At 44.0% G+C, this 18,195-nt stretch overlaps 1 protein-coding gene across 2 annotated transcripts in view; it reads left to right on the forward strand.

Moving 5' to 3' along the window:
* Nucleotides 1-9,311: 9,311 nt before the first annotated feature.
* Nucleotides 9,312-18,195, forward strand: part of LOC110490878 (procollagen-lysine,2-oxoglutarate 5-dioxygenase 2) — a 131,566-nt gene continuing 122,682 nt past the window's right edge. For both annotated transcript variants that reach the window (XM_090199228.1, XM_090199229.1), the window contains exon 1: nt 9,312-10,264. In XM_090199228.1, the coding sequence (XP_090055354.1) occupies nt 10,165-10,264 (100 nt within the window). In that variant the 5' untranslated portion in view covers nt 9,312-10,164. The remainder of the gene's footprint in view (nt 10,265-18,195) is intronic.

Raw genomic sequence — 18,195 nt, forward strand, 5'->3', positions numbered from 1 at the left:
CCTTATTCTAGTTCCTTAATCATTATGGGACTAGCCTGATTCCAGTTCCTTAATCATTATGTGACTAGCTGTATTCCAGTTCCTTAATCATTATGGGAATAGCCCGATTCCAGTTCCTTAATCATTATGTGACTAGCTGTATTCCAGTTCCTTAATCATTATGGGACTAGCCGTATTCCAGTTCCTTAGAAACCATTATGGGACTGGCCTGATTCCAGGTCCTTAGAAATCATTCTGGGGCTGGCCTGATTCCAGTTCCTTAATCATTATGGGACTAGCCGTATTCCAGTTCTTTGAAACCATTATGGGACTAGCCTTATTCCAGTTCCTTAATCATTATGGGACTAGCCTGATTCCAGTTCCTTAATCATTATGGGACTAGCCTGATTCCAGTTCCTTAATCAGTATGGGACTAGCCTGATTCCAGTTCCTTAATCATTATGGGACTAGCCTGATTCCAGTTCCTTAATCATTATGGGACTAGCCTGATTCCAGTTCCTTAGAAACCATTATGGGACTAGCCTTATTCCAGTTCCTTAGAAACCACTATGGGACTAGCCTGATTCCAATTCCTTAGAAACCATTATGGGACTAGCCTGATTCCAGATGCTTAAAAAACATTATGGGACAAGCCTGATTCCAGTTCCTTAGAAATCATTATGGGACTATTCTGATTCCAGATACTGAATCATTATGGGACTAGCCTGATTCCAGTTCCTTAATTATTATGGGACTAGCCTGATTCCAGATCCTTAGAAATCAAAATGGGACTAGCCTAATTCCAGTTCCTTAATCATTATGGGACTAGCCTGATTCCAGTTCTTTAGAAACCATTATGGGACTAGCCTTATTCCAGTTCCTTAATCAATATGGGACACGCCTAATTCCAGGTCCTTAGAAATCATTATGGGACTAGCCTGATTCCAGTTCTTTAGAAAACATTATGGGACTAGCCTTATTCCAGTTCCTTAATCATTATGGGACTAGCCTTATTCCAGTTCCTTATAGAATCATTATGGGACTAGCCTGATTCCAGTGCTTTAGCAACCATTATGGGACTAGCCTTATTCCAGTTACTTAATCATTATGGGACTAGCCTGATTCCAGTTCATTAATCATTATGGGACTAGACTGATTCCAGTTCCTTAATCATTATGGGACTAGCCTGATTCCAGATCCTTAGAAACCATTATGTGACTAGCCTGATTTCAGTTCCTTAATCATTTTGGGACTAGCCTGATTCCAGGTCCTTAATCATTATGGGACTAGCCTTATTCTAGTTCCTTAATCATTATGGGACTAGCCTGATTCCAGTTCATTAATCATTATGGGACTAGACTGATTCCAGTTCCTTAATCATTATGGGACTAGCCTGATTCCAGATCCTTAGAAACCATTATGGGACTAGCCTGATTCCAGATCCTTAACCATTATGGGACTAGCCTGATTCCAGGTCCTTAGAAATCATTCTGGGGCTGGCCTGATTCCAGTTCCTTAATCATTATGGGACTAGCCGTATTCCAGTTCCTTAGAAACCATTATGGGACTAGCCTGATTCCAGGTCCTTAGAAATCATTCTGGGGCTGGCCTGATTCCAGTTCCTTAATCATTATGGGACTAGTCGTATTCCAGTTCTTTGAAACCATTATGGGACTAGCCCGATTCCAGGTCCTTATAAATCATTCTGGTACTAGCCTGATTCCAAGTCCTTAATCATCATGGGACTAGCCTGATTCCATTTCCATAGAAACCATCATGGGACTAGCCTGATTCCAGTTCCTTAATCATTATGGGACTAGCCTGATTCCAGTTCCTTAATCAGTATGGGACTAGCCTGATTCCAGTTCCTTAATCATTGTGGGACTAGCCTGATTCCAGTACCTTAATCATTATGGGACTAGCCTGATTCCAGTTCCTTAGAAACCATTATGGGACTAGCCTTATTCCAGTTCCTTAGAAACCACTATGGGACTAGCCTGATTCCAATTCCTTAGAAACCATTATGGGACTAGCCTTATTCCAGGTCCTTGGAAATCATTCTGGTACTGGCCTGATTCCAGTTCCTTAATCATTATGGACTAGCCTGATTCCAGGTCCTTAGAAATCATTACGGGACTAGCCTGCTTCCAGGTCCTTGGAAATCATTCTGGGACTGGCCTGATTCCAGTTTCTTAATCATTCTGGGACTGGCCTGATTCCAGTCCCTTAATCATTCTGGGACTAGCCATATTCCAGTTCCTTAGAAATCATTATGGGACTAGCCTGATTCCAGTTCCATATAAATCATTATGGGACTAGCCTGATTCCAGTTTCTTAATCATTATGTGACTAGCTGTATTCCAGTTCCTTAGAAACCATTATGGGACTATTCTGATTCCAGATCCTTAACCATTATGGGACTAGCCTGATTCCTGGTCCTTAGAAAGCATTCTGGGGCTGGCCTGATTCCAGTTCCTCAATCATTATGGGACTAGCCGTATTCCAGTTCCTTCGAAACCATTATGGGACTAGCCTGATTCCAGGTCCTTAGAAATCATTCTGGGGCTGGCCTGATTCCAGTTCATTAATCATTATGGGACTTGCCGTATTCCAGTTCCTTAGAAACCATTATGGGACTAGCCCGATTCCAGGTCCTTAGAAACCTTTATGGGACTAGCCTGATTCCAGTTCCTTAATCATTATGTGACTAGCTGTATTCCAGTTCCTTAGAAACCATTATGGGACTAGCCTGATTCCAATTCCTTAGAAACCATTATGGGACTAGCCTGATTCCAGTTCCTTAATCATTATGTGACTAGCTGTATTCCAGTTCCTTAGAAACCATTATGGGACTGGCCTGATTCCAATTCCTTAGAAACCATTATGGGACTAGCCTGATTCCAGTTCCTTAAAAACCATTATGGGACTAGCCTGATTCCAGTTGCTTAAAAAACATTATGGGACAATACTGATTCCAGTTCCTTAGAAATCATTATGGGACTATTCTGATTCCAGATACTGAATCATTATGGGACTAGCCTGATTCCAGTTCCTTAATTATTATGGGACTAGCCTGATTCCAGATCCTTAGAAATCAAAATGGGACTAGCCTAATTCCAGTTCCTTAATAATTATGGGACTAGCCTGATTCCAGTTCTTTAGAAACCATTATGGGACTAGTCTTATTCCAGTTCCTTAATCAATATGGGACACGCATAATTCCAGGTCCTTAGAAATCATTATGGGACTAGCCTGATTCCAGTTCTTTAGAAACCATTATGGGACTAGCCTTATTCCAGTTCCTTAATCATTATGGGACTAGCCTTATTCCAGTTCCTTATAAAATCATTGTGGGACTAGCCTGATTCCAGTGCTTTAGAAACCATTATGGGACTAGCCTTATTCCAGTTCCTTAATCATTATGGGACTAGCCTGATTCCAGTTCCTTAATCATTATGGGACTAGCCTGATTCCAGTTCCTTAATCAGTATGGGACTAGCCTGATTCCAGATCCTTAGAAACCATTATGGGACTAGCCTGATTTCAGTTCCTTAATCATTTTGGGACAAGCCTGATTCCAGGTCCTTAATCATTATGGGACTAGCCTGATTCTAGTTCCTTAATCATTATGGGACTAGCCTGATTCCAGTTCCTTAATCATTATGTGACTAGCTGTATTCCAGTTCCTTAATCATTATGGGACTAGCCCGATTCCAGTTCCTTAGTCATTATGTGACTAGCTGTATTCCAGTTCCTTAATCATTATGTGACTACCTGTATTCCAGTTCCTTAGAAACCATTATGGGACTAGCCTGATTCCAGATCCTTAACCATCATGGGACTAGCCTGATTCCAGTTCATTAATCATTATGTGACTAGCTGTATTCCAGTTCCTTAATCATTATGTGACTAGCTGTATTCCAGTTCCTTAGAAACCATTATGTGACTAGCCTGATTCCAGATCCTTAACCATTATGGGACTAGCCTGATTCCAGGTCCTTAGAAATCATTCTGGGGCTGGCCTGATTCCAGTTCCTTAATCATTATGGGACTAGCCGTATTCCAGTTCCTTAGAAACCATTATGGGACTAGCCTGATTCCAATTCCTTAGAAACCATTATGGGACTAGCCTGATTCCAGTTCCTTGATCATTATGTGACTAGCTGTATTCCAGTTCCTTAGAAACCATTATGGGACTAGCCTGATTCCAGTTCCATATAAATCATTATGGGACTAGCATGATTCCAGTTTCTTAATCATTATGTGACTAGCTGTATTCCAGTTCCTTAGAAACCATTATGGGACTATTCTGATTCCAGATCCTTAACCATTATGGGACTAGCCTGATTCCAGGTCCTTAGAAATCATTCTGGGGCTGGCCTGATTCCAGTTCCTTAATCATTATGGGACTAGCCGTATTCCAGTTCCTTAGAAACCATTATGGGACTAGCCTGATTCCAGGTCCTTAGAAATCATTCTGGGGCTGGCCTGATTCCAGTTCCTTAATCATTATGGGACTTGCCGTATTCCAGTTCCTTAGAAACCACTATGGGACTAGCCCGATTCCAGGTCCTTAGAAACCTTTATGGGACTAGCCTGATTCCAGTTCCTTAATCATTATGTGACTAGCTGTATTCCAGTTCCTTAGAAACCATTATGGGACTAGCCTGATTCCAATTCCTTAGAAACCATTATTGGACTCGCCTGATTCCAGTTCCTTAATCATTATGTGACTAGCTGTATTCCAGTTCCTTAGAAACCATTATGGGACTAGCCTGATTCCAGGTCCTTAAAAACCTTTATGGGACTAGCCTGATTCCAGATGCTTAAAAAACATTATGGGACAAGCCTGATTCCAGTTCCTTAGAAATCATTATGGGACTATTCTGATTCCAGATACTGAATCATTATGGGACTAGCCTGATTCCAGTTCCTTAATTATTATGGGACTAGCCTGATTCCAGATCCTTAGAAATCAAAATGGGACTAGCCTAATTCCAGTTCCTTAATCATTATGGGACTAGCCTGATTCCAGTTCTTTAGAAACCATTATGGGACTAGCCTTATTCCAGTTCCTTAATCAATATGGGACACGCCTAATTCCAGGTCCTTAGAAATCATTATGGGACTAGCCTGATTCCAGTTCTTTAGAAACCATTATGGGACTAGCCTTATTCCAGTTCCTTAATCATTATGGGACTAGCCTTATTCCAGTTCCTTATAAAATCATTATGGGACTAGCCTGATTCCAGTGCTTTAGAAACCATTATGGGACTAGCCTTATTCCAGTTACTTAATCATTATGGGACTAGCCTGATTCCAGTTCCTTAATCATTATGGGACTAGACTGATTCCAGTTCCTTAATCATTATGGGACTAGTCTGATTCCAGATCCTTAGAAACCATTATGCGACTAGCCTGATTTCAGTTCCTTAATCATTTTGGGACTAGCCTGATTCCAGGTCCTTAATCATTATGGGACTAGCCTTATTCTAGTTCCTTAATCATTATGGGACTAGCCTGATTCCAGTTCCTTAATCATTATGTGACTAGCTGTATTCCAGTTCCTTAATCATTATGGGACTAGCCCGATTCCAGTTCCTTAATCATTATGTGACTAGCTGTATTCCAGTTCCTTAATCATTATGGGACTAGCCGTATTCCAGTTCCTTAGAAACCATTATGGGACTGGCCTGATTCCAGGTCCTTAGAAATCATTCTGGGGCTGGCCTGATTCCAGTTCCTTAACACTATGGGACTAGCCGTATTCCAGTTCTTTGAAACCATTATGGGACTAGCCTGATTCCAGTTCCTTAATCATTATGGGACTAGCCTGATTCCAGTTCCTTAATCATTATGGGACTAGCCTGATTCCAGTTCCTTAATCAGTATGGGACTAGCCTGATTCCAGTTCCTTAATCATTATGGGACTAGCCTGATTCCAGTTCCTTAATCATTATGGGACTAGCCTGATTCCAGTTCCTTAGAAACCATTATGGGACTAGCCTTATTCCAGTTCCTTAGAAACCACTATGGGACTAGCCTGATTCCAATTCCTTAGAAACCATTATGGGACTAGCCTTATTCCAGGTCCTTGGAAATCATTCTGGGACTTGCCTGATTCCAGTTCCTTAATCATTATGGGACTAGCCTGATTCTAGTTCCTTAGAAATCATTATGGGACAAGCCTTATTCCAATTCCTTAGAAACCATTATGGGACTAGCCTTATTCCAGGTCCTTGGAAATCATGCTGGGACTGGCCTGATTCCAGGTTATTAATCATTCTGGGACTGGCCTGATTCCAGTCCCTTAATCATTCTGGGACTAGCCGATTCTAGTTCCTTAATCATTATGGGACTAGCCTGATTCATGTTCCTTAATCATTATGGGACTAGCCTGATTCTTGTTCCGTAGAAACCATTATGGGACTAGCCTTATTCCAGGTCCTTGGAAATCATTCTGGGACTGGCCTGATTCCAGTTTCTTAATCATTCTGGAACTGGCCTGATTCCAATCCCTTAATCATTCTTGGACTAGCCTGATTCCAGGTCCTTAGAAATCATTCTGGGACTGGCCTGATTCCAGTTGCTTAATCATTATGGGACTAGCCCGATTCCAGTTCCTTAATCATCATGGGACAAGCCTGATTCTAGTTCCTTAGAAACCATTATGGGACTAGCCTTATTCCAGTTCCTTAGAAACCATTATGGGACAAGCCTGATTCCAATTCCTTAGAAACCATTATGGGAATAGCCCTATTCCAGGTCCTTGGAAATCATTCTAGGACTGGCCTGATTCCAGTTTCTTAATCATTCTGGGACTGGCCTGATTCCAGTCCCTTAATCATTCTGGGACTAGCCGTATTCCAGTTCCTTAGAAATCATTATGGGACTAGCCTGATTCCAGTTCCATATAAATCATTATGGGACTAGCCTGATTACAGTTCCTTAATCATTATGTGACTAGCTGTATTCCAGTTCCTTAGAAACCATTATGGGACTATTCTGATTCCAGATCCTTAACCATTATGGGACTAGCCTGATTCCAGGTCCTTAGAAATCATTCTGGGGCTGGCCTGATTCCAGTTCCTTAATCATTATGGGACTAGCCGTATTCCAGTTCCTTAGAAACCATTATGGGACTAGCCTGATTCCAGTTCCTTGATCATTATGTGACTAGCTGTATTCCAGTTCCTTAGAAACCATTATGGGACTAGCTGTATTCCAGTTCCTTAGAAACCATTATGGGACTAGCCTGATTCCAGTTCCTTGATCATTATGTGACTAGCTGTATTCCAGTTCCTTAGAAACCATTATGGGACTAGCCTGATTCCAATTCCTTAGAAACCATTATGGGACTAGCCTGATTCCAGTTCCTTAAAAACCATTATGGGACTAGCCTGATTCCAGTTGCTTAAAAAAAATTATGGGACAAGCCTGATTCCAGTTCCTTAGAAATCATTATGGGACTATTCTGATTCCAGATACTGAATCATTATGGGACTAGCCTAATTCCAGTTCCTTAATCATTATGGGACTAGCCTGATTCCAGTTCTTTAGAAACCATTATGGGACTAGCCTTATTCCAGTTCCTTAATCAATATGGGACACGCCTAATTCCAGGTCCTTAGAAATCATTATGGGACTAGCCTGATTCCAGTTCCTTAAAAACCATTATGGGACTAGCCTGATTCCAGTCATTAACTAGTGGAAGTGGAAGCCTGTCCCAGAGTGTTACTAGTCATTAACTAGTGGAAGCTTGTTCAAGAGTGTTACTAGTCCATTAACTAGTGGAAGCATGTCCCAAAGTGTTACTAGTCCACTAACTAGAGGAAGCTTGTCCCAGAATGTTACTAGTCATTAACCAGTGGAAGCCTGTCCCAGAGTGTTACTAGTCAATAACTAGTGGAAACCTGTCCCAGAGTGTTACTTGTCATTTACTAGTGGAAGTGGAAGCCTGTCCCAGAGTGTTACTAGTCATTAACTAGTGGAAACCTGTCCCAGAGTGTTACTAGTCATTTACTAGTGGAAGTGGAAGCCTGTCCCAGAGTGTTACTAGTCATTAACTAGTGGAAACCTGTCCCAGAGTGTTACTAGTCATTAAGTAGTGGAAGTGGAAGCCTGTCCCAGAGTGTTACTAGTCATTTACTAGTGGAAGTGGAAGCCTGTCCCAGAGTGTTACTAGTCATTAACTAGTGGAAGCCTGTCCCAGACTGTTACTAGTCATTTACTAGTGGAAGTGGAAGCCTGTCCCAGAGTGTTACTAGTCGTTAACTAGTGGAAACCTGTCCCAGACTGTTACTAGTCATTAACTAGTGGAAGCCTCTCCCAAAGTGTTACTAGTCATTAACTAGTGGAAGCCTGTCCCAGAGTGTTACTAGTCATTAACTAGTGGAAACCTGTCCCAGAGTGTTACTAGTCATTAACTAGTGGAAACCTGTCCCAGAGTGTTACTAGTCATTAACTATTGGAAATCTGTCCCCGAGTGTTACTAGTCATTAACTAGTGGAAGCCTGTCCCAGAGTGTTACTAGTCATTAACTAGTGGAAACCTGTCCCAGAGTGTTACTAGTCATTAACTATTGGAAATCTGTCCCAGAGTGTTACTAGTCATTAACTAGTGGAAGCCTGTCCCAGAGTGTAACTAGTCATTTACATCCTGGCTCCACCCTGGCTCCATCCTGGCTCCATCCTGGCTCCACCCTGGCTCCACCCTGGCTCCATCCTGGCTCCATCCTGGCTCCACCCTGGCTCCATCCTGGCTCCATCCTGGCTCCACCCTGGCTCCACCCTGGCTCCATCCTGGCTCCATCCTGGCTCCACCCTGGCTCCATCCTGGCTCCATCCTGGCTCCACCCTGGCTCCACCCTGGCTCCATCCTGGCTCCATCCTGGCTCCACCCTGGCTCCATCCTGGCTCCATCCTGGCTCCATCCTGGCTCCACAGTCTGAAAAAGGCAGTAGTTGTATTATTTCAACATCTATCCTTTTCTAAAAGTTGTCATTGTTTAGGCTGCTCGTCTCTTGCCAGATCCTGTGTGTGGATCCACCAGTTTGATTTCATTTCCGTTGAACTCATGTGCATATTTCTGAAAAGTTACTTGTCTTGTAGTTTAAGTCATATTTGCATTTCTCGAGTCATTTTGAGTTGGAACAAGAGGCATTTATCAGAACTAAGGACAGAGAAAGAAAGCCCTGTTGACCACGCAGGCTTCGTGTATTTTAGTCACATTGGGAAGGGGGGGGGGGGGGGGGGGGTATTTACTTTAGGACGGTAGGGGGTTTGACCAACACTGCTGCAATTGTTCAATCACACGTTCGCACCAAGCCAAGTACCTCAACTCCTCCACAGAGTTGTGCATAGACTCGTTTTTATTTATTATGAAGCCCCGACTCTCTGTGTCAATTCTACAAAAACATGCTTTCTTAAGACCTTACCGTGTAGCTATGTTTGTCCCCTGTTGTTGCGTGCCTTTCTTTGTTTGCTCATTTTTTTTGCGTTTTAATACGTTAATACAACCACTGTTTCCATGTTGAGATTCAATACGCACATGCACATTCGCGCTGAGTTGTCAAGGAAACGAGGAAACAGTCGGTGCTTGTATTATTTGATTAACGTTTTATAAAAAAATATAAAAAAACTTGTGCATTTCACCTTAGCGACTGGAAGGAGTCAGAGGTTAATTTAAAAACGAGATTCTACGCTCAAATCTGTGGAGGAGTTGAGGTAGGCCTTCTTGGGAAATTCACTCCAAGTTTCACCACCCGACCGGTGTAGAAACACTCTCTCCTCTCTCTCTCTCTCGCTCCCCCATCTCTCTCTCTCCCCCCTCTCTCTCTGTTCAGCCACCATGCAACACTACTGGAAAAGTAGCAAATGCTACAGTTACAATTAAGGAACCACGCCTTTACCGTTCTTTTCTCTGCCTGAATGACTGTATTTATACCAGCAGACCTCGGCCGACTGACCAACTGTTGCGTCTCACTCACTCTCTCTGTTTTAGAGAAACGCAGGCTGAAGTTTGGTTGACGGCTTGTTTCTTTCATTATTTTATTATCGCGAGAGGAGAGGGTCCTGACCAGCAGCTCAGCGCAGACGAGCTGAGGAGAAGCCCCGGTCCAGTCAGTCCCCTAACCCCGCTCTGAAACAAGGGACTGCTGCCCTGGGCCATCAACACACCGCAGACATGGACTATTTCAATCTCTTTTTCATATTGTGTTTTTCCTGGAAACACTTCATTTCCAATGCCCACTCATCTGACAGCAATCAGCAGCCAATTCCAACAGGTAAGTGGCTTAGGCTATTATAAAACTATTCTTGTCTTTTAGCCAACACGTTTGTAAATAACACTGATGCCTTTTAGTCTGGTTTTGATACATGTATTAATACTTTATAGCCCAATAAAAGTGTTTATTATATTGCGTGCTGTCTACTAATGTGTGATTTATTGGAAATATTCTTATATATATATATATATAAATATAAATATAAATATATATATATATTTATGCTTATTTTTTAGGGGACAAAAATATACAACACGATATTCAAGTCAGGCCTATTACAAAAACACCCCTACACAAAAAAAACATCTACATAAATAATAGAATATAAAAAGATGACAGATCACATTACCTACTTCACACATCAAATATTACCTTATTATATTATAAAGTTAGCTGCAGATATTTTAATCCGTTTTTTATGTAATTAGATTTAGGATTTAATGAAACAACACATTCATAGGCCCATGTGAAGGCTCGGGATCTAGGTTATCTTTGGAGCTGTTGGCTATTCGGCCACAGGCCCTTAACGTGAGGACGCACAGGTTATCTTTGGAGCTGTTGGCTATTCGGCCACAGGCCCTTAACGTGAGGAAGCACAGGTTATCTTTGGAGCTGTTGGCTATTCGGCCACAGGCCCTTAACGTGAGGAAGCACAGGTTATCTTTGGAGCTGTTGGCTATTCGGCCACAGGCCCTTAACGTGAGGAAGCACAGGTTATCTTTGGAGCTGTTGGCTATTCGGCCACAGGCCCTTAACGTGAGGAAGCACAGGTTATCTTTGGAGCTGTTGGCTATTTGGCCACAGGCCCTTAACGTGAGGAAGCACAGGTTCTACCTGCCAGTGCGAGTGTGAAAATTAGATGTCTGCTGTGTTTGCGAAGTGGAACATGGTGATGTCAACATTTACACTATAACGTTAAAGGACTTTCTCTTAAGGAGCAAATAAACTTCTGCGGTTTCTCACATTTCAGCCTTTATTGACGGTTCTGTGTGGCTGACGCACAACGTTTAATGCATAGTGCGCCCGTCTTTTTATCTCCCTATACTGGAAAGGTTATAGGATCCAAATCAAAATAATAATTGTACCCAGTGCTTGACTTGGGCAGGAGCTCGCTGGAGCTCGCTGGAGCTGAGCTGGAGCTCGCTGGAGCTCGCTGGAGCTGAGCTGGAGCTGAGTTCAAGCGCCTCAAATGTTCTACTGCTCGAACTCCTTGTTTTTCTTATAGAATATTAGGTAAACAGTGTTGAGGAGTTCCTTCACCTAAATACTGTATAAACAGTAGCAAAATGACTATCGCACCTATTTCAGGACAAGTCAAGCACTGATTGTACCCTTATAAGACAAAGTTACACTTTACCAGGCCAATAAGTCTTCTGTAGAAGTCTCCTGTTGCCGTTTTTAAAACAAACTTTTCACTTGCCTGTATTAGTTTCAGTGTGTTTTCTCACGAGTTTGTGATTATTGGGTTAATCTGTAGACTCACTGTTTTGGTGCTATAATGCTGTGCTACTGAATGAGAAGGCCACCCTGTTGAAATTAGTAGAATAGTCCTAATTCAACGGACTCTGTATGTGACCGAACAACAACCTTCTGCCTAGGGGCCTTGACCCTTATGGCACAGGTAACAGTGCATTTATGCCCCTTCCACAGTGATCACTGGTTCAACCCTCACTCCGGCTGCACCAACCCTAATCTCGTCCACCAGCCTGGTAGCAATTAAGTCTGGGCATGAGGTTACCCCAACCCTGACCCCCACACCACCCCTGATTTGCTACCCACCTAATAATTTGATCCTATAACATCATAGCAGGCCATGCTAGCCTTTTGGGGACCTTTAGTGAGATTTGGTTGCGGACCCAAATAGGGTTCCCACCTCCCCCTCACTACTACAGCAGCTGGGTTCCCACCTCCCCCTCAATCTACAGCAGCTGGGTTCCCACCTCCCCCTCATTACTACAGCAGCTGGGTTCCCACCTCCCCCTCATTACTACAGCAGCTGGGTTCCCACCTCCCCCTCACTACTATAGCAGCTGGGTTCCCACCTCCCCCTCACTAGTACAGCAGCTGGGTTCCCACCTCCCCCTCACTACTACAGCAGCTGGCTTCCCACCTCCCCTCACTACTACAGCAGCTGGGTTCCCACCTCCCCCTCACTAGTACAGCAGCTGGGTTCCCACCTCCCCCTCACTACTACAGCAGCTGGGTTCCCACCTCCCCCTCATTACTACAGCAGCTGGGTTCCCACCTCCCCCTCATTACTACAGCAGCTGGGTTCCCACCTCCCCCTCACTACTATAGCAGCTGGGTTCCCACCTCCCCCTCACTAGTACAGCAGCTGGGTTCCCACCTCCCCCTCACTACTACAGCAGCTGGGTTCCCACCTCCCCCTCACTACTACAGCAGCTGGGTTCCCACCTCCCCCTCACTAGTACAGCAGCTGGGTTCCCACCTCCCCTCACTACTACAGCAGCTGGGTTCCCACCTCCCCCTCACTACTACAGCAGCTGGGTTCCCACCTCCCCCTCACTAGTACAGCAGCTGGGTTCCCACCTCCCCTCACTACTACAGCAGCTGGGTTCCCACCTCCCCCTCACTACTACAGCAGCTGGGTTCCCACCTCCCCCTCACTACTACAGCAGCTGGGTTCCAACCTCCCCTCACTACTACAGCAGCTGGGTTCCCACCTCCCCCTCATTACTACAGCAGCTGGGTTCCCACCTCCCCCTCATTACTACAGCAGCTGGGTTCCCACCTCCCCCTCACTACTACAGCAGCTGGGTTCCCACCTCCCCCTCACTACTACAGCAGCTGGGTTCCAACCTCCCCTCACTACTACAGCAGCTGGGTTCCCACCTCCCCTCACTACTACAGCAGCTGGGTTCCCACCTCCCCCTCACTAGTACAGCAGCTGGGTTCCCACCTCCCCCTCACTAGTACAGCAGCTGGGTTCCCACCTCCCCCTCACTAGTACAGCAGCTGGGTTCCCACCTCCCCCTCACTAGTACAGCAGCTGGGTTCCCACCTCCCCCTCATTACTACAGCAGCTGGGTTCCCACCTCCCCCTCACTACTACAGCAGCTGGGTTCCCACCTCCCCCTCACTTCTACAGCAGCTGGGTTCCCACCTCCCCCTCACTACTACAGCAGCTTGGTTCCCTAACCCCAACCCTAACCCTAACCCTAACTCTAATCCTAACCCTAACCCACCTCCCCCACAATAGGGAGGGTTAGAACCCTAGGGACGTGTCTGAAAACACCTTCCTCAGTAAACATGCCAGTGTCACTCCATTAGGTCTCCTCCGTAATAAGTTCAGTAAAACACTGCTGCTTGTTAAAGCCCCTCAACCAGGAGGCCTAACTGCAGCCATATGTGTTGTGAGACTCTGCATGACTGCTGTGTGTTTGGATGTAGACTGGTGTTACTACTTAACAATACAGTGGTGTTGTGATCGGCTGCATGTGGAATTATCACTAAATAAAACAACCATGAGAGCTGAGGTCTAGGGAAACTACAGCCCCCAGAAACCCCCCCCCCCCCCCCACCCCCTCTCTCTCTCTCTGTCTCTGTCTCTCTGTCTCTCTCTCTCTCTGTCTCTCTGTCTCTCTGTCTCTCTCTCTCTCGCTCTCTCTCTCTCTCTCTCTCTCTCTCTCTCTCTCTCTCTCTCTCTCTCTCTCTCTCTCTCTCTCTCTGCATACTGAAAGTTGAAATGGGGATATCAAGAGGGTAATAATCATTGAGGGGGTAGGGGGTAATTAGACCCTCCAATAATCACTACAGCTGAGCCAGCATCACCACAGTCTTCAGAGCTTGACGAAACAACACATCTCTCAGCCGAGCCAGCATCACCACATTCTTCAGAGCTTGATGGAAGGAATATTCCTTCAGTGAAGATATGTTATTACGTTGGACATTGTCTTTTGGTAGTAGCAATTAGTCTAAGGCTTTGGGTTCAGAAATATAATGTAGGCCTATCACTGCCACTTTCATCTTCAGTTTGCCACATATTTCAATGGAACATTATATGTCTGTGTGTAAACACTGTGTTGGACAGGACGGACATCTACGTGTTCTCTGTTCTTCTAGAAGGTACACTACTGGAAACACAGACACTTAAAGTCTTTCCACTCATTTACCGTGTTGGCTCACATCTCCAACTCACTCTGCTGCTGCTGTCTACGTTTAAAGATGGCTTTATGATGCTAAAGATAGCTTTATGATGCTAAAGATAGCTTTATGATGCTAAAGATAGCTTTATGATGCTAAAGATAGCTTTACGATGCTAAAGATAGCTTTATGATGCTAAAGATAGCTTTATGATGCTAAAGATAGCTTTATGATACTAATGAAGGCTTCACGATACTAATGAAGGCTTCACAATACTAATGATGGCTTTACAATACTAATGATGGCTTCACAATACTAATGATGGCTTTACAATACTAATGAAGGCTTCACAATACTAATGAAGGCTTCACAATACTAATGAAGGCTTCACAATACTAATGAAGGCTTCACAATACTAATGAAGGCATCACAATGCTAATGATGGCTTCACGATACTAATGATGGCTTCACGATACTAATGATGGCTTCACAATACTAATGAAGGCTTCACAATACTAATGATGGCTTCACAATACTAATGATGGCTTCACGATGCTAATGATGGCTTTATGATGCTAAAGATAGCTTTATGATGCTAAAGATAGCTTTATGATGCTAAAGGTAGCTTTACGATGGAATTAAAAACTCTATGAGCCTTTACTAGCTTTTGTCTGTGAACGATGACAAAAGCTGATTGGTCTCATTTTTATATTTTACATTTCATCAACAAAGAAGAAGCCTTTTTAGTTGTAGATATGCTTTTCATTTTAAAAGTCCATCTGTCTTCTGTGTACTCTGTTCTCTACTATCTCTGTTCTCTACTCTCTCTGTTTTCTACTCTCTCTGTTCTCTACTATCTCTGTTCTCTACTCTCTCTGTTCTCTACTATCTCCGTTCTCTACTATCTCTGTTCTCTACTCTCTCTGTTCTCTACTATCTCTGTTCTCTACTATCTCTGTTCTCTACTATCTCTGTTCTCTACTCTCTCTGTTCTCTAATCTCTCTGTTCTCTACTCTCTCTGTACTCGGCTACTCTCTACTCTCTACTCTGTCTGTTCTCTACTTTCTACTATCTCTGTTTTCTAGGCTACTCTCTACTCTCTCTGTTCTCTACTCTCTCTGTACTCTAGGCTACTCTCTACTCTCTCTGTTCTCTACTCTCTCTGTTATCTAGGCTACACTACTCTCTCTGTTCTCTAGGCTACTCTCTACTCTCTACTCTGTCTGTTCTCTACTCTCTCTGTTCTCTACTCTCTCTGTACGCTAGGCTACTCTCTACTCTCTATTCTGTCTGTTCTCTACTCTCTCTGTTCTCTACTTTCTACTATCTCTGTTTTCTAGGCTACTCTCTACTCTCTCTGTTCTCTACTCTCTCTGTTCTCTACTATCTCTGTTCTCTACTATCTCTGTTCTCTACGCTCTCTGTTCTCTACTCTCTCTGTTCTCTACTATCTCTGTTCTATACTATATATGTTCTCTACTCTCTCTGTTCTCTACTCTCTCTGTACTCTAGGCAACTCTCTACTCTCTACTCTGTCTGTTATCTACTCTCTCTGTTCTCTACTTTCTACTATCTCTGTTTTCTAGGCTACTCTCTACTCTCTCTGTTCTCTACTCTCTCTGTTCTCTACTCTCTCTGTTCTCTACTATATCTGTTCTCTACTCTCTCTGTTCTCTACTCTCTCTGTTCTCTACTCTCGCTGTACTCTAGGCTACTCTCTACTCTCTCTGTTCTCTACTCTCTCTGTTCTCTACTCTCTCTGTTATTTGGGCTACACTACTCTCTCTGTTCTCTAGGCTGCTCTCTACTCTCTCTGTTCTCTACTCTCTCTGTTCTCTAGGCTGCTCTCTACTCTCTCTGTTCTCTACTCTCTCTGTTCTCTAGGCTGCTCTCTCTGTTCACTAGGCTACTCTCTACTCTCTCTGTTCTCTAGGCTACTTTATACTCTCTCTGTTCTCTACTCTCTCTGTTCTCTACTATCTCTGTTCTCTACTCTCTCTGTTCTCTACTCTCTCTGTTCTCTACTCTCTCTGTTCTATACTATCTCTGTTCTCTACTCTCTCTGTTCTCTACTCTCTCTGTACTCTAGGCAACTCTCTACTCTCTACTCTGTCTGTTCTCTACTCTCTCTGTTCTCTACTTTCTACTATCTCTGTTTTCTAGGCTACTCTCTACTCTCTCTGTTCTCTACTCTCTCTGTTCTCTACTCTCTCTGTTCTCTACTCTCTCTGTTCTCTACTATCTCTGTTCTCTACTATCTCTGTTCTCTACTCTCTCTGTTCTCTACTATCTCTGTTCTCTACTATCTCTGTTCTCTACTCTCTCTGTTCTCTACTATCTCCGTTCTCTACTATCTCTGTTCTCTACTCTCGCTGTCAGGATGTTGGGTGCTGAACAGCTATAGAGGACCAAGTGAACAGAATGAACTGGCGTCTGGTGTGTGTGTGCGTGTTGATGCTGTACTGACCCCCCCCCCCCCCCCCCCCTGTCCTCCTGGAGGATAAACCATGAGGAAGGGCTGGAGTGGGTGGATGACAGATGGAGGAAGGGAGGAAAAGGAAAGGAGGAGGATGTAATTGTTAAACTATTCAGTAACCAGGTTCAGTTCATGTCAGTTCCCAATGACGCCTTTGCGTCTTGCGAGCTCTGATCCAACTCGTGATTATTTTAGTTGATTATCTTTACTATTTTTTTGTTTGTTGTTGACTAAATGTATCCTCTATCATTTGGTATGATGGAGTGGGGGGAGCCCTGACTAAATGTATCCTCTATCATTTGGTATGATGGAGTGGGGGGAGCCCTGACTAAATGTATCCTCTATCATTTGGTATGATGGAGTGGGGGGCGTCCTGACTAAATGTATCCCCTATCATTTGGTATGATGGAGTGGGGGGAGTCCTGACTAAATGTATCCTCTATCATTTGGTATGATGGAGTGGGGGGAGCCCTGACTAAATGTATCCCCTATCATTTGGTATGATGGAGTGGGGGGAGCCCTGACTAAATGTATCCCCTATCATTTGGTATGATGGAGTGGGGGGAGTCCTGACTAAATGTATCCTCTATCATTTGGTATGATGGAGTGGGGGGAGCCCTGACTAAATGTATCCCCTATCATTTGGTATGATGGAGTGGGGGGAGTCCTGACTAAATGTATCCCCTATCATTTGGTATGATGGAGTGGGGGGAGTCCTGACTAAATGTATCCTCTATCATTTGGTATGATGGAGTGGGGGGAGTCCTGACTAAATGTATCCTCTATCATTTGGTATGATGGAGTGGGGGGAGCCCTGACTAAATGTATCCTCTATCATTTGGTATGATGGAGTGGGGGGCGTCCTGACTAAATGTATCCCCTATCATTTGGTATGATGGAGTGGGGGGAGTCCTGACTAAATGTATCCTCTATCATTTGGTATGATGGAGTGGGGGGAGCCCTGACTAAATGTATCCTCTATCATTTGGTATGATGGAGTGGGGGGCGTCCTGACTAAATGTATCCCCTATCATTTGGTATGATGGAGTGGGGGGAGTCCTGACTAAATGTATCCTCTATCATTTGGTATGATGGAGTGGGGGGAGCCCTGACTAAATGTATCCCCTATCATTTGGTATGATGGAGTGGGGGGAGTCCTGACTAAATATATCCTCTATCATTTGGTATGATGGAGTGGGGGGCGTCCTGACTAAATGTATCCCCTATCATTTGGTATGATGGAGTGGGGGGAGCCCTGACTAAATGTATCCCCTATCATTTGGTATGATGGAGTGGGGGGAGCCCTGACTAAATGTATCCCCTATCATTTGGTATGATGGAGTGGGGGGC

This window comes from Oncorhynchus mykiss, chromosome 15, assembly GCF_057628025.1.
Source record: "Oncorhynchus mykiss isolate SJ-2025 chromosome 15, ASM5762802v1, whole genome shotgun sequence".
Taxonomy (NCBI): Eukaryota; Metazoa; Chordata; class Actinopteri; order Salmoniformes; family Salmonidae; genus Oncorhynchus; species Oncorhynchus mykiss.